We start from the raw sequence: 17,002 nt of genomic DNA on the forward strand, positions 1-17,002 counted from the left end.
GCACCCTTTTTTTTTTATAGAAGTACTCAGAATTTTTAATATACCAAGGACTGTTGTGAATTCTTTAGATGCAATTCTTTAGATATAATATGCCGCTATCTTACAAATGTTTCTGATCTTAGAAACCCACTTTTCTCCAACTCTCATATAACTACTACTTTGTGAAATATATTCTGGGAAATCTTTTTATATTCTCAGATTGGAATTCTTTATTCATGTTTAGCTTTTTTTTTTTTTTTACCTATCAAGTTCTATCCTCCAGGATGTGACTTGACCCCTCCCTATTTTATGCACCTCATTTGCTTTCTTTCTTTCTTTCTTTTTTTTTTGTGGGACCATCGCTGGTGGTCGGGGAACAAACCAGCGCTGCAGAGGCTGCAGGCAGCCTTGCAGCCCAGCACGCAACCACTGCGCCACCAGGGGAGGCCCCTCATTTGCTTTCATAGAACCTTGTTTACATAAAGTTTCTTCTGTCACACATCACAATATGTGTGGTATTGTCTTTATTTTCTCAGCTGAACAGGTCTGAGATTACAACCAGTCTTACGTATTCACAAATCTATACCGTAATGCCTAGGCATAGTGGTAGACAATATTTATTCAGTGAGTCAAGTAATTTTATTGTGTTTCTTATAAATTAATGTGTCAGGTGTTTTCTACCTTTCCACAGTCCGTGCTATCAAGCTGAAGGAAGATATTCTGTCCTGCACTTTTGCTGAATTGAGTTTGGGCTTATGCCAGTTTATCCAAGAGGTGCGGAGACCAAATGGTGAAAAATATGATCCAGACAGTATCTTATACTTGTGCCTTGGAATTCAGCAGGTATCAAATTAAGTAATTGTTATAAAATCTATTGCACTTTAAATAATACTTGTAAAACTTGTGAATTAAGCTGAAAATTTTTTTCCCCAAAGATTTATTTTTAATTATTTATGCATACAAGAACTGGGGCATAGGCCAGAGGTATGGAGGTGGTAGTGAGAGGATTCACCAGAGACAGAGTGGGGAGCAGAACAGGTGGATCTAATGAAATACACTGCTGAGGGGAGCAGCATGTGAGACAGGAGAGGTCTGCTGCACCATGTGGTTTATTTAGCTCCCTGGCGGGGGATTGAACATATGCTGCAGTGGCTGGCGATAGTGCTGAGACTTAACCCCTTGTGCCACCAGGGAGTCCCACTAAGCTGCAAATTTATAATGTATCTTGTTATTTGGTACTGTTCCTTTATATTCCTCTAAATGAAACACTGACCTTAATTTAAAAGTCTCGGATCATTCAGCCTTTTTTATAAGCTAAATTGAGGAAGTTAGAATAACAGAAGTTGAGTATGGTGAATTTTGTTGTTAGTGGACAAAATGGTATAAATAGCAATTCATATAATAAGTGGCATAGATCACTATGTTTGCATATGTATCTGAATCATGTATTCTCATTTAAATTTTTAAATGAAAAATAAAATGATATGCTATTATTTGTCTATCCATGTTAGGAAAAATTAAAAAAATTATATAGCATTCCTGTTGATAAGAGCTCTGGAAAAGGGGATTAGCCTTCATAGCTGGTAGCAATTAGTGTCTAGTTCCTAGAGAGCAGTTTTAGCATGTTTCAGAAATTTTTCTGAATGTTCTTACTTTTTCACCAGTAACTCACTTTGAGAGCCTGTTCAAAGCTAATATTTGAAGTTCAGACATAACTGCACAAAACTAGAAATAACCTCAATGTCCACTGTCCACCAAGGTGTGATGGTTAAGTAAATTTAAATTACAGTATATTTATAATATAGTATATTATGTATCCAGTGAAAATGTATAAAGTGACTTCTGGCAACATGTGAAAATACTCGTATTAAAGCATTAAATGAACAAAATAAATACAAATTTTATATATACCACTATATGTGGACATGTATTGGTTTTAAAAGCCAGTCATGTAAATTCATAATCAAATGAAATGCTCCAAAAATGTTCACAATTGTTATCATCTCTGGGTGGTGGAACTATATGGATAGGGATAGTGTTATTTTATTGAAGCATTTATTTGCTCTTAAAATTTTGTTTTTTAATTATGAAAGTAATATATGCTCAGTATAACTGTTACAACAATACCTGAAGGCAAATAAAGACAATTTATCTTCCCCCCATTCCCACTCCCTGAGGTAACCAGTGTTGCAGCATAAGTGTCCTGTACCTGTACACATGTGGATAGGTGTCCAGTAATAGTTTTTGTTTTGCTGTATTTTTAGCATAATATTACCCACACCGTACATATTTTTTGCAGCATGCTTCTCTCAATGGGTATATGCTGCCAAGTTAGTAGAAATCAAACTTCTACCTTCTCCATTATTCAAGGCTGAATAATGTGCCAGTTATTTAGCCTTGCCTCTCTTAGATATTCAGTTTGAAATGGCATCTTGGTTATATAATAAGTTCCCATTATATTATGACCAGTTTCTAGACAGTAAAGATATATTTTATTTTTTTATTTTTTATTATTTTTTAAATTTTATATATTTTTTTACATCATTTTTCATTTTTGCACAATGTATGCATTTTCATCTTGGTTATAGTCCCCATACAATTCTCACCTCCCTTTGTTTTGATCCTACTCCCTCCTTCCCCCATAGTGTGTTTCTGGTTTATAGTTGCTTGTTTATTTTGATTTTTACTTTATTATAATTAGTCTTTTTCCTGGTCCCTTATTTAGGTTTTCTAAATTCCTGCTATGAGTGGGACCACCTGGTATTTTTCTTTTTCTTTCTGACTTATTTCGCTGAGCATGATCCCATCCAGCTCCATCCATATTGCTGCAAATTGCATAAATTTGTCTTTTTTGATTGCTGAGTAATATTCCATGGTGTATATGTACCACATCTTCTTGATCCAGTCATCTATTTTTGGGCATTTGGGTTGTTTCCGTAGCTTGGCTATTGTAAATAGTGCTGCTATAAACATAGGTGTGCAGGTGCCCTTTTGAATTAATGTTTCTGTGTCCTTTGGGTAAATACCTAGGAGTGGAATTGCTAGATCATATGGAAGTTCCCATCTTTAGCAGGTTGAGGATCCTCCACCCAACTTTCCATGGAGGTTGGACCAGTTTGCACTCCCACCAACAGTGCAGGAGAGTTCCTTTTTCTCCACATCCTCGCCAACATTTGTTGTTGCTAGTTTTTTTTAATATGTGCCATTCTCACTGGTGTGAGATGGTATCTCATTGTGGTTTTGATTTGCATTTCCCTGATTACAAGTGATGTTGAACATTTTTTCATATGCCTGTTGGCCATTTGCATTTCCTGTAAAGATGTATTTTAAATGAATATATGAGAAGACTTAACAGGTTATTTCAACCAAATATTATTGTTCAACTGCTGTATGCCATACATGCATTTTGCTGAGGCAGAAGTTTTGAGATTCTGAACCTGCCTTATGTACTTTGGGAGTATTTATACTGTCTGAAACTAATAGAATTTTATAATTATATCAATGCACATGTTAACAAATATATGTCTTGTGATAGTTACTAATTTTTGATGATTGGAAAGTAGTAAAAACATTCATGGTCATTCCTTGATTTCTTCTATCAAAAACATTTTGAGCATAGTTCCTTACATATCAGATACTGCTGGATATGAATTTTTTTTTAAAAATTCATTTATTTATATTCAAGAACCAGGGTACAGGCCAGATGTGTGGGAGGGTGAGAGGATTCAGCAGAGACAGAGGGGGGAACAGAACAGGCAGACTGATGAAATATACTGTGAGGGGAGCAGCGGGCGAGACAGGAGAGGTCTGCTGCACCGTGTGGGCATCTCCCTGGCAGACCTGGATCGAACCCGCACTGCAGAGACTGCAGACAGCTTCACAGCGCTGCGTTCAACCGCCTGCGCCACCAGGGAGGCCCGGAAATATACTTTAATTTGTGAGCCATAAACCTATGAATGTTTTTTTTCTAGTATATTTTTCCTGTTCATAGTAATAAATGACTTTGTAAGCTGTACTATTAAAAAGAAGCTATAAACTAGCAAATTGTGTTATAGGTAGTAAATTTTATGACGCATTTGTCAAATTTGAGAAGAAAATTATCCTTAACTGTAGGGAATTTTAAAAAAGTTATGTTGACTCATACGTCCTTATTTATTCCAATTATAAAATAAATTATACTAATTTTAAAGAATTTTAAAAATACATAAAAATGTAAACTAAGAAACTCAACTATAATGTTACACCTTTGTTAACATTAACAGGGAAGGGGCCTCCCCGGTGGCGCAGCGGTAGAGCGCTGGGTTGCGAAGCTGCCCACGGCCTCTGCGGCGCCGGTTCAATCCCCGGCTGCTCCCCGGCCACCGGAGGAGGGTCCCACATGGTGCGCAGACCTCTCCTGCCGCCCGCTGCTCCCCTCAGCAGTGTACTTCGGTCCTTCTGCCTGCTCTGCTCCCCGCTCTGGCTCTGGTGAATTCTCTCACCCTCCCGCCCCTCTGACTGTACCCAGTGCATGTATAAACAAAACAAAAACAAGCAAACAAATAAAGAAAAACATGCCCCTATTAAAAAAAAAAAAATCTTTAAAAAAAAAAAACAAACATTAACAGGGAAGGGGGCAATTTGCAAAGGGAACAAATAGATTACAAGAAAAACAAGATATTGCTGATAGTGAAAATATACTGGGTAGCACCTAATGATCATTTACTATGTATGCTATGTATTTATATAAGTACATTTTTTGATATATTAATTCACTTAACTGTTAGTGTGACCCTTTGAAATGTGGAAACTATGATTATCACCTTTTCCCATTGAAGAAACGTGATACTCAGTGAGTTAAATAACTTGCCTAAGATCTCAGAGGCAGTACATGGGACCAAGATGTGAACCCAAGTAGTCCAGCAGAGAGTCTGTGCTTATGGTCACCATGTTGAATTGTCTCTCCAATATAAAAAGGTGTTATCTATAATCAGGAAATATTTTTGCCAGTGAGACAGATTAAAATTTTGAAAGATTGAGAAGTTTGATAATACCAAGTATGGATGATATGTGTCTATAGAGAGAGAGAGGCCTTTGAGGGGACAAGTTGACTATATTAAAATTTTAAATGCATATAGGTTCTTTAACCTAGCAAATCCGTGGGGCAGTATCTATCCCCAAAGAAATGCACACACATGTACATATAGAGACATATTCTGATTTTTTTTTTAAAGATATTTATTTATTTATTTATTTATACAAGCACTGGGTACAGTCAGAAGCGTGGGAGGGTGAGAGAATTCACCAGAGCCAGAGCGGGGTACAGAAAAGGCAGACTGACGAAATACACTGCTGAGGGGAGCAGCGGGCAGCAGGAAAGGTCTGTGCGCCATATGGGACCCTCGCCGTGGGAGCTGCAGAGGCTGCTGGCAGCTTCGCAGCCCAGCACTCAACCGCTGTGCCACCAGGGAGGCCCTCATTCTGATATTTTCATTGTAACATTGTTTTAACAACAAAAAATAGGAACTACCTAATATAATTGTTCATCAGATGGGTCATCGTTCAATCAGTTGTAATATATCCATACAGTAGTTAAAAAGGAATGAATTTATTGTTGTTTCTATACATAGTGATATGGACTATTCTTAGAGACAAGATTTTGAAAAGTAATTTGCAAAACTAGTGTAGTGTTTATATTATGGTAGATGTACCATTTTAAAGTGTACAGTTCAGTGACCGTAAGTCCATTCACAATGCTGTGCAACTATCACTACTCCAGAACATTTTATCACCAAGTGGAAACTCCATACCCATTAAGCAGCATTCCCCATTACCTCCTCTGTCCAATCCCTGGCAACCCCAAATCTGCTTTCTATCTCTAGTGATTTTACTATTCTGGATATTTTATGTAAGTGGGATTGTATGTGACCTTCTATGTGTGGCTTCTTTCCCTTAATTTTTCCAAGGTTCATCTGTGTTACAGTATCAATCATTTCTTTATTCCTTTTCATTTTTATAGCCAAATAACATTTCATTGTTGAGTATGCTATATTTTGTTTATCCATTTGTTTGTGGACATTGGGGTTGTTTCTGCCTTTGGGTATCGTGAATAGTGAGTGTTTCTATGAATAGTGGTTTTGAATGCCTGTTTGTGTTTGAATGCCTGTTTTCAGTTCTTTTGGGTAAATACCTAGGATTGGAATACAGGGTCACATGGTCAGTCAGTGATTAGCTTTTCAAGGAGCTGCCAAACCATTTTCCCCAGTAAATGCAACATATTATTACACAGTCCCAATAACATGTTTGAGAGTTCCATTATCTCCATATCCTTGCCAATCTTGCTAATTTTTGTTTTAAAATAGCCAGTCAGTCTAGTAGGTATAAAGTGGTATCTCATTGTGGTCTTGATATGCATTTCCCTAATGATTAATGACATGGGACATCTTTTCATGTACTTGTTGGCCATTTGTATATCCTCTTTGGGAAATGTCTAAGTCCTTTGCTTACTTTTCAATTGGGTTGTTTTGTCTTTTTGTCATTTGAGTTGTAGGATTTCTTTTTTTCTTTTTAAAGATTTATTTATTTATGCATGCAAGAGGTAGGGTGCAGGCCAGAGATGTGGGGAGAGTGAGAGGATTCACCAGAAACAAGAGTGGGGAGCCGAACAGGCAGACTGACTAAAACACACTGCTGAGGGGAGCTGTGGGCGAGACGAGAGGTCTGCCGCACCATGTGGGTGGCAGGGATCAAACCGGCACTGCAGAGGCTGCAGACAGCTTCACAGTGCTGCGCTCAACTGCCTGTGCCACCAGGGAGGCCCGAGTTGTAGGATTTCTTTAAATACTGTGGATATTAAATTTTTTTTAAGATTTATTTATTTATTTATACAAGAACTGGGGTACAGGTCAGAAGCGCGGGAGGGTGAAAGAATTCACCAGAGACCAAGCAGGGAGCAAAACAAGCAGATGGACCGAAGAACTGCTGAGGGGAGCAGTGGGCGAGGCAAGAGAGGTCTGCTGTGCCATGTGGGTTTCTTCCCTGGCTGGCGGGGAATTGAACCAGTGCTGCAGAGGCTGTGGACAGCTTCTCAGCATGGCACTCAACTGCTGCTCCATCGGGGAGGCCCTGCTGGATAGGTGGATTTTGAGATATTTTCTACCATTTTCTGGGCTTTTCCATTTTCTTGATGATATACTTTGATGTACACGTTTTTAATTTTGAGGAAGTTTAGGTTTTTTTTTTTTTTCCCTGTTGTGTGCATTTCTGGTATCACCTAAGGTTTTATCACCAAATTCAAGGTCATGAAGATTTACCTCTATTTTCTTCTAAGAGTTTTATTACTTTAACTCTTACGCTTAGCTTATTGAGCCCTTTTGATTTCATTTTTGCATCTCATGTGAAATAAGGATATATGTGAGTTAAAAATAACTGTGTCTTTGGATATTCCATTCTAGGCCATTTGTTGAAGAGACTGTTCTTTCTCTTTTGAATAGTCTTGGCATCCTTATGAAAAATCATTTGGGGCCTCCCTGGTGGCGCAGCAGTTGAGCGCTGGCTTGCGAAGCTGCCCGCAGCCTCTGCAGCGCAGGTTCGATCCCCGGCTGCTCCCCGGCCACCGGAGGAGGGTCCCACATGGCGCGCAGACCTCTCCTGCCGCCCGCTGCTCCCCTCAGCAGTGTATTTCAGTCCTTCTGCCTGCTCTGCTCCCCGCTCTGGCTCTGGTGAATTCTCTCGCCCTCCCGCGCTTCTGACTGTATCCAGTGCTTACATAAATAAATAAAAAATAATAAATAAACAAATAAATAAATAAAATCTTAAGAAAAGAAAAGTCATTTGACCAAATATGTATTCAGTTCTGATACATTGGTGTGTATAGCTTTTCTTATTGCTATATTAATTACTGTAGCTTTCCTCGTATGTTTTGAAATTGGGAAGTGTGATTTTTTTTTTTAATATTTATTTATGCATACAAGAACTGGGATACAGGCCAGAAGTACAGGGGGTGAGAGGACTCACCAGAGACAGAGTGGGGAGCAGAACAGACAGATGTACTGAAATACACTGCTGAAGGGAGCAGCGGGTGAGTCAGGAGAGGTCTGCTGCGCCATGTGGGTAGCTCCCTGACTGGGGATTGAACACATGCTGCAGTGGCTGCTGATAGCTTCATAGGCTGCGTCTTAAGCCCTTGTGCCACTGGGAAGGCCCGGGAAGTGTGAGTCTTAAAAAAGATTCTTTTGGCTAGTCAAGATCCCATGTAATTCCATATGACTTTTAGGATCTGCTTTTCTGTTTCTGCTCAAAATGGCCATTGGGATTTTGATAGGATTGCACTGAATCTATAGGTTGCTTTGGGGAAATTTTCCCTTTTTAACAATATTGCCTTTAGGTACATAATAGAAATTTTTTCCTCATTTTTGGTGATCTTTAATTTCAGATGTTGTTGTTATAATTTAAGCGAATAAGTCATATACTTCTTTGTTTAAATTTTGTTAAGTACTTAATTTCTGATAATGTTACAAATGAAATTGTTTTCTTAATTTCCTTTTGGTTTGTTCATTGTTATTGTATAAAAAACAATTGATTGTCATGTTGCTGGTATCTTATGATTTACCGATTTCATTTATTATCTTTAATAAATAGTTTTTTTGTGGATTCTTTAGAGTTTATTGTATGTAGCATCATGTCATCTGCAAATGGAATTTTTATTTACCTTCTGTGATTAATTTTTGTTTCTTTTCTTATCTGATTACTCACTGGGATTTCCAGAAAATGTTGAATAGAAGTGTCTAGGATGGGCATTCTTGTCTCATTTCTCTTCTAAAGGGAAAGTGATTCATGAGGGAAAAAACCCCCACATATTTTATATGGATTCATACATTTTAACTCTGTGTTTTTAAAGGTGTATTTGAGATTGAAATAGTCTGAATGTTAATAGTAGTTGCCTTTGAGTAGTAAGTTTGAATGTATGTTTTTCTTTCCCCATATTTTAAGTGTTTTCCATAATGAGGATATACTTTTTTAGTTGGAAAATAACTTTATTAGAAAAGGAAGAATACTTTCCAATAACAAAACTATAATCTCACAATATAATCATAAATTGCCTCTAAAGAGGCCTCATAAAATGCACATTTTAATGGTATATAATTTTTATTGCTCAGAATAAATTTAAGTAAAAATAAAATTTGCTTCTCATATATTAATTGAAAAGCTGGAATCCAGGATAATCAAAGATAAGTAAATCAAAACTGCAAGTGTTGGGGCCTCCCTGGTCGCATAGGGGTTAAGGCTCAGCACTATCACTGCCATCATCACTAGGGCCTGAGTCCATCCCAGGCCAGGGAGCTGACCCACATGGCACAGCAGACCTCTCCTGTCCCGCCCACTGCTCCCCTTAGCATTGTATTTCAGTGAATCCACCTATTCTGCTCCCCACTCTGTATCTGGTGAATCCTCTCAAACCCTCGGCACCTCTGGCCTACACCCCAGTTCATCTATGCATAAATAAATAAATAAATCTTAAAAAAAAATTTAAAAAATACCAAATCTTAAAATCACCAGAAGATTTTTAGAATGTAGTTGTACGCAGCCTTGTAAATGGCTCATTGTATTTCCCTGTCTGAGTGATTTTATCCAATCTGCCTTACATCTTCAAAATGCTTTTTAACAGTATTTTATTACCAAGCTGTTTCTTGTTTCCCATCCTGTGATATGATTCCTGGTTTTATATTTAGCATAGTTTGGCATTCTGTAATTAGATTTAAACTTTTTGAAGGGTAGGTAGGGAGTTAAGAAGTGTGCTAAGAAGGCTCCAGATAAAATAGTTTCAAAATTTAGGTATCCTCAAATTACATGATGCTAGCTTAATTGTATTAGTTGAGGAAATCATCTTATTACTAGGCTAAAAATAAAAAAAATTGTAAGAACACATTTATAGGTAGATACTGTGAATCAGAAAAAGTTTTTGAGAAATATGTGTTGAAACCAATTTTTGGTATAGCAGTTTTATGAACTGACTAAAAGATATTTATTATTTTATACCGTCCTTGTTTTTAAAAGGAAACAGGAAACTTTACTTTGTAAGCTCAGTGCTCAAGATAATGTGAATTTATATGAAAGGATCTTACATCTTGAATCCTGGCTATATCCTTATAATACTTAATGTTGAACATGGTTCAAAAATCAAAATACTCTTTAAAACAAACATTTTCCTTGTATCAATATCTGTTTCATTTTTTCTCTTTTAGTACCTGTTTGAAAATGGTAGAATAGATAACATTTTTACTGAGCCCTATTCCAGATTTATGATTGAACTTACCAAACTCTTGAAAATATGGGAACCTACAATACTTCCTAATGGTAGGACAACTATTTTTTATTTTGATTGTTTTCATGATATGCTTTCTGTATTGCTTAAATTTTATGAATTATCTTTTTGAAAATTGATGATTTTATATTTCTGTCCTGATTTATAACATATCTTGACTTTTGAGGAGAAAGTCTTTGGTTTGTTATGGGTCATTTTAGTGAAACTAGGGCATATCTCTATACTAACAGTTGAAAATTAAAAATAAAAACTTGAGGTTACATTTACTTTTTGCAAACTGTTTTTGATCTGCTGGTAGTGTCAGTAAAGGTATATCAGTATATTCTCCCTCAGATTTTACTTGTTAGTAGTGGACCTTTTTCAGTTGTTCATGAAAAGTACAGAACTGGCTATTAAGAGAGTTAAATCGTCATCCTAGTATTGTCTTTGACCATGTCACTGGCTATGTCCCTGATTGGCTCCTGGTCTCAGGCTCCTCACCTGTGAATGGAGAGGTTGAATGTGCTGCTCAGGAATTGTGCCCCTTTCTGTTGGGCTGTAGAGTACCTTTGAAACATTCTGAGCACCCTGGTGGTTTGATGCATGTAATGTTCAAAGAAGGGCTTAGGGACATAAATTTGGAAGAAATAAATTAAATGATAAGAGGGCGCTGTCTGCCTTCTGATCATCATAGCTAAATGAAATTGAACCAGTTAATAATGAGTGGAATGATTTCAAAAGTGTGTCTGCAAGCAATGGCACATGGGCCAGGTCTGGCCTGCTACTGTTTCAGTACAGTTCATGAGCTAAAAAAGGTTTTTACCTTTTTAAGTTATTGGGGGGGGATGAAAAAAATATTTTGTGGCAGATTTGTGTCTATAAATGAATTTTAATGGTGTATAGCAACACCTGTTTGTTTATGTATTATCTGCAGCTTCTACCATAGCAAAGTTGTTCAGAGGCATTATGGTCCACAGCGCTTAAAACATTTATTTACCACCTGACCTTGTACAGGAAAAATTCGCCAATCCCTCATTTAAAATAATAGATTAAAACTATTTCAAAGGGATTTTCACAATGTCTGCTTCAATGGAATCATCTGCGCTTTTCTTTGTGGAGCCTTTTCTGTTTTTTCTGTGTAAGAAAAAAGGAGAAAAGAAAGGAACAGTCATTGTTTTTCTTCATCTTTCTGTCTGAGAATTTGAAAGATTACTTAGACCAGTTTAGCTGGAGCTCAGTATTGTCCCTCGCCTTCTTCTGTCCAGGTTACATGTTTTCTCGAATTGAAGAAGAGCATTTGTGGGAATGCAAACAGCTGGGCGCTTATTCACCAATCGTCCTTTTGAACACCCTCCTTTTCTTCAATACCAAATACTTTCAACTAAAGAATGTTACCGAACACTTGAAGCTTTCCTTTGCCCATGTGATGAGACGAACAAGGACTCTGAAGTACAGTACAAAGATGACGTATCTGAGATTCTTCCCACCTTTACAAAAGCAGGATTCAGAACCAGGTGTGTGGTGGCGTTCATGAGATTTCTATTTGAAGTCTTATTCAAAAAGAGACTTACTAGACATGAGAGAATGTTGCTTTAGTTTAACATTTAAATGTTTTTCTCTGTTGTCAGGACTAGGATAAAGACTTGCCTCAAAATGAGAGGAATCACTTGATTCAATATACTTTTATTGATTTTTATTTTATTTATTTTTTAAAAGATTTATTTATTTATTTATACAAGCACTGGGTACAGTCAGAAGCGCAGGAGGGCGAGAGAATTCACCAGAGCCAGAGCGGGGAGCAGAGCAGGCAAGAAGGACCGAAGTACACTGCTGAGGGGAGCAGCGGGCACGCCATGTGGGACCCTCGCCGTTGGGGATTGAACCGACGCTGCAGATGCTGCGGGCTGCTTCGCAGCCTAGCGCTTGACCGCTGCGCCACCAGGGGAGGGGAGGCCCCTTTTATTGGTTTTTAAATTAGAAATTGTGATTTAGTTGGTCCAGGGTAGACTATTTGAAAACTTCCCAGGGAATTTAAATATGTATATCCATTGTTGGGAACCATTGCTAGTTGAAATAAACTGCTTAACTTAAACCTGTTGCTTCTTTGGACCTGAGCACCTCTTTTTAGTTAGCATTGTCAAATTCTGAAGGAACATAAATTATTAGCCTAGAGTGTATTTCTTTTGTATATAGTAGAGTAATAGCAGCAGTGATAGTTGTATTAGATAGTTTATCATCTTGCATTACAAAAACAACTTTTAAATGAGTTTGTTTTTGTTTAAAACTGTTTTAAAATTCCCAAAATCAAGTAGTTACTTCCTTGGGATAAGAGTGTAATACATATATTTTGAATTGGAGAACTTTAAATTACTGAAACTCATATCTATAGAGAATAATTCCGATGTCTATCTTTATGTTAACTTTTTTCTCAGTTCTTTACTTTAAAAAAATACTAAGTTTTCCTCACTCACCACTTGTCTGTATCCTACATCCTTCATTTTATTTACATGTAGTCCACTTTTGCTCTTGGCTTTATTTGGGGGAGGCAGAGGCAGTCAGGTCACATTTTCTTGTTTTCTGATTAGGTGCTTGACTAGACGCAACAAATTCAATTTCTCTTTTGAATGATTAAGTTGTGAAGTCTCTCGATTTAGGTAACCTCTAAATAGAAAACTGGGGTGAATTTTGTTTAAGTGATAGCTGTTGCAGGAATTGGGAAAGTTCTTTGCCAGTTGGTGTGAACAGCTATAAGAAGAAAGTGGAGTGAAAAAATGTCTTTCTTCTTTCTGATAACCCTTGGCCTCTGCAAAATTCTAGTGGTGAAAAAGGGTTTGCTCTTTCTTAGCAAATGGTCAACTTAAGTGACAATTTCTTTTTCCACCAAAGATTCCATTTCTCATAATACTATGATAAATAAAAGAAACTTGAACAAATGCCTAATAGATACTGGTGCCCAACAGTAGAAATATTTTCAGATGTAAAGGTGACAACTTGTATTTCAGTCTTTATTGTAGGAGAAGAGCACATGGAATCCTTTTTGCCTGCTTTATCTTGCTGTAGCTTAAAAATCCTGCGCCTAAATCAACTCTTAACAAAGTCAGGCTCAGAAGAGACCTGCCTATCCAGCACTGGGCTTTCATGCTCCTCACACTTGGTTGGGCAGGGGAACATAAATCTCCTAGGACAGGAACTTGGTTTTGTTTGGCACTGCCATGCTAGCGCTGAGGGAAGTAGCTAACACTCCACAGGTGCTTGATATTTACTGAAAGAAAGTGAAAGGAAGGGAGGGGTTTGATGGTTTTGACTGAAGCAAAGCTCACTGGGTGCGATGAAAATAAAAGAAAAATAAAGACTTGTAAATCTTCTCTCCCATCTCAAGATAAGCTTACCGTTGGCAAGAGGAAACGAAACGAAGATGATGAAGTTCCAATGGGTGTGGAGATGGCAGAGAACACTGACAACCCACTAAGATGTCCAGTTCGACTTTATGAGTTTTACCTGTCAAAATGGTAAGTGATCTTCCTCTGAACGAGATGGAACACATTTCAGAATTAGTTGCCATATTTTGGATTTCAGATGCTTGAAAATCAGAATTATAGCTGTGACTCTAGGCAAGGATCTACCTCTTATTTTATTTTTCCACTACTGTATTTGTCTAGATTTTAAACGAAGAAATAAATTGCTTTGTCTTGGTAATTTTTTTTCTGAAAATAGTTTAAAAAGTCAGACTCACTGCCATTGTTTGATATTTCCAACTGTTGCTCACCCTTTCTGTGATACCTAAGCTGCAATGATTTTATTATTTTATAGAAAAGAAATTTAAAGGAGCAGTTATACTGTTAAAACTATAAATGGAAAAACAATTTTTAAGGAATGAAATTTTTTGAGTGTTTTTTCCTTATAGAAACATGACTTTAGAGTTGTAATAACCACACTAAAATACTTTTTTCTCAAAGAAATATAATGACTGGGTTTCCCACTGGTAATGAGTATTGGTACTCTTGGGGTTCATTCCAGGATTTTGGGTGCTGAGGATATGTGGTTCTCAGCCATAGTGTCACATGTGAGTTGAAATTTTTTGTCACTCCTAATAATGTTTTAACTACTAAAGCTTGTGAAGGATTTATACTTCGTCCTCTATTAACATTATACTCACTTCCAATGCAGTGTGATTTCTGGAGTGCGGACATAAAGATGTGGAGTTAGAGATTGCTCTGGGGCGGGGGAGGGGGAGAAATGTATATACTTACGATCTCTGTGACCACGTTGTTTTTCTTACGATATAATTAATAGGGAGATGTTGAAAGCCATTATATTAAAGGGGAGTTACATATTTCCTATACTCTCTGATCCCCATTTTCTTTCTCTTTTCTTCTTTTTCCTATGGATAGTTCTGAGAGTGTAAAGCAGAGGAATGATGTGTTTTACCTTCAACCTGAACGCTCCTGTGTTCCGAATAGCCCCATGTGGTACTCCACATTCCCGATAGACCCTGGGACCCTGGACACCATGTTAACGCGTATTCTCATGGTCAGGGAGGTACATGAAGAACTTGCCAAAGCCAAATCTGAAGACTCTGATGTTGAATTATCAGATTAAAGTGGAAGTGGGGTTCCTATTTTCATATACATTGGTATGCACCAAACTGTGAATGCATCCAGCTTTGGAAAACGATGTAAAAGTCCAAGTTCTCTTGTCTTGATTGATAATGGAAAACAGACAACTCGTGAACCACAGTATGGATGTACAAATGAAAATTGAAGGAAAGAATATAAACTGAGAAATGTTCTTTGGCAGTGATAATAGTTCTTAGACGCCTTCAGAATGACTAACCAATATCTCTTGAGTGGTGCATAATCTTATTTTGTTTGGGAATAACAAATTGTGGAATATTTTTAAGGAAAACTGTTGTATAAAACTCTACCATAGTAACCTTAGACCTTAGAGAGGTAGCGTTGGAGTGAAACCTTGGCTGCAATAGGCTACTTGGGCAAGTCCTATGTAAAAGTCAGGGGAGAAGTCAGCACAGAGCTAAGAAGGACTCCAGGTAAGGACTGTGGGACCCAGACTTGAAGACCCAATAAAAATACTCAACTTTTTTAAAAAAGGTATAGAGTGAAGTGGTCTTGCTTTTAATTTTCACTGCCAAGCCAATCTGTGAAGGATAGAAGCCCCTGGTGCTTTTGCCATTGGTCCCTCACATCAGGGGAAGAGCTTTCACTGCTGTTCACACAGTAAGGTATCCCTTTCACTTTCTGGGCCCAGACATCTCAGCTGTGGGTCAGGATGTGGATAAATTAAGGTAAAGGGGCTAAAACTCTGCAAACTATTTATGCTCACAGAAGATCTGTGGAGCCATGACCCCAAGTGTCTTGAAATGTTTGTAGAAAACCCACTAACACACCATTTCTCTAGGTTTGGGCCTTTTATTGCTGCTGTCTCATAGCATGGGCTGTGGTGCACAGAAATGGGCTTCCCCTTTCGTTTTCATTTTATCCCCAAATGGCAGCTTTTCTCCTATTGTTTTATCTTCCTGTTTCCCAAATAATTCCTCTTATTTTGTCTTTTGCACCAGTTTTTGGAGGCCCTTGTCATTTCAAAAATAATAGCCTCTCTCCTTACTCTGGCAAACCTGTGGGTGATTCCACAAAGACACAGTATTACTTAGCTATCAGAATTATGGTAGAAAAGGTCCTAGTATGTTCTTATATAAAGCATTTGGAAGATGACCTTGTTGCCCTAAGAAACTTGAAAGTAGGCATTCTAGGGTTAGGATATGAAGACATTACTGTCTTGCGTATCCACAAGCAGGTCTTCTTTTAGCATTATTCCAAACTCTAGCTGTTTTAGTAGTTCTATGGGGATTGCAAGTCATAGGTGTGTTTGGCATATCGGTCCATCTCTCCCTCATCTCCATTCTCTGTTTCTTCCCCGTAAAATTTTGGATCAGAAGTTTTATGATGTTGACCAATGCAGAACTTCTTTAGCTGAAATTCATTTGATCCCTGTAAAATAAATGAGAGAAGCCCACAAATCATCCTAGAAATTTTAACCTTGAAATTTTAACCTTTCCAATATGGCCCCTTTTTGAAGGTGGGATTGGCAGGTGTATTTTTTTTTTAATAAACAAAGTCATCTAACTACAATAAAAATTTTAAAGTAGGCCTTTTGACATTGTGTACTTGATGGTTCTTTCCCTCTGCCTGTAACAAATTTCATTTTTATTACCAAGAACTGTGTGAAGAAGTAAATTTGCCCCAATTCTGTATGATTAATTCCATCTGTGTTTGTCATTTCGGACTGGAAAAGTTCTTACTTCTAGACCTTGTTTGATATGGAGGAAGTTGGATTGTCTGATAAGTCTGCCAATAAACTATCCAGAAACATCAGGTGTAAAAGTCCCCACGATACGAATTTTATGGATTGTATAAACACTAACAATTTCCCCTTCTGTAGTTGTATTAAAAACAAATATTGTTGGCATAGTAGATAAATTGTTATAAAACACCAGAAAGAAAAAAATCTGTATCTTTTAAGCGAGAACAACTAATATCCGCGTAAATGACTGTATCAGGATTTCATTTGCATGTTAGTCCACAGAGTTGTCCAGACCCCAAATTAATCCATAAAAGAAGATATTAATTACTGGTCATTCCTCATAAGTGTAGCTGTTGCTATGTGTGTTAAGATTATTTGCTTTTTTAAATTTTATTAAAATTATGTACAAAAACATTTCTCCTG

General features: G+C 37.4%; 1 protein-coding gene across 1 annotated transcript in view; it reads left to right on the forward strand.

The window, feature by feature from the left end:
* The window catches only part of ZMYM4 (zinc finger MYM-type containing 4), a gene marked incomplete at both ends in the record, with an annotated part of 118,485 nt that extends 103,625 nt beyond the window's left edge, over positions 1–14,860 (forward strand). The window contains 5 exon segments of the mRNA XM_084243439.1: positions 671–822; positions 10,203–10,314; positions 11,527–11,775; positions 13,641–13,770; positions 14,653–14,860. Coding sequence (XP_084099565.1) covers positions 671–822; positions 10,203–10,314; positions 11,527–11,775; positions 13,641–13,770; positions 14,653–14,860 — 851 coding nt within the window.
* Positions 14,861–17,002: the final 2,142 nt, after the last annotated feature.

Source organism: Talpa europaea (assembly GCF_964194135.1).
Source record: "Talpa europaea genome assembly, chromosome: 9".
In the NCBI taxonomy this organism is placed as follows: domain Eukaryota; kingdom Metazoa; phylum Chordata; class Mammalia; order Eulipotyphla; family Talpidae; genus Talpa; species Talpa europaea.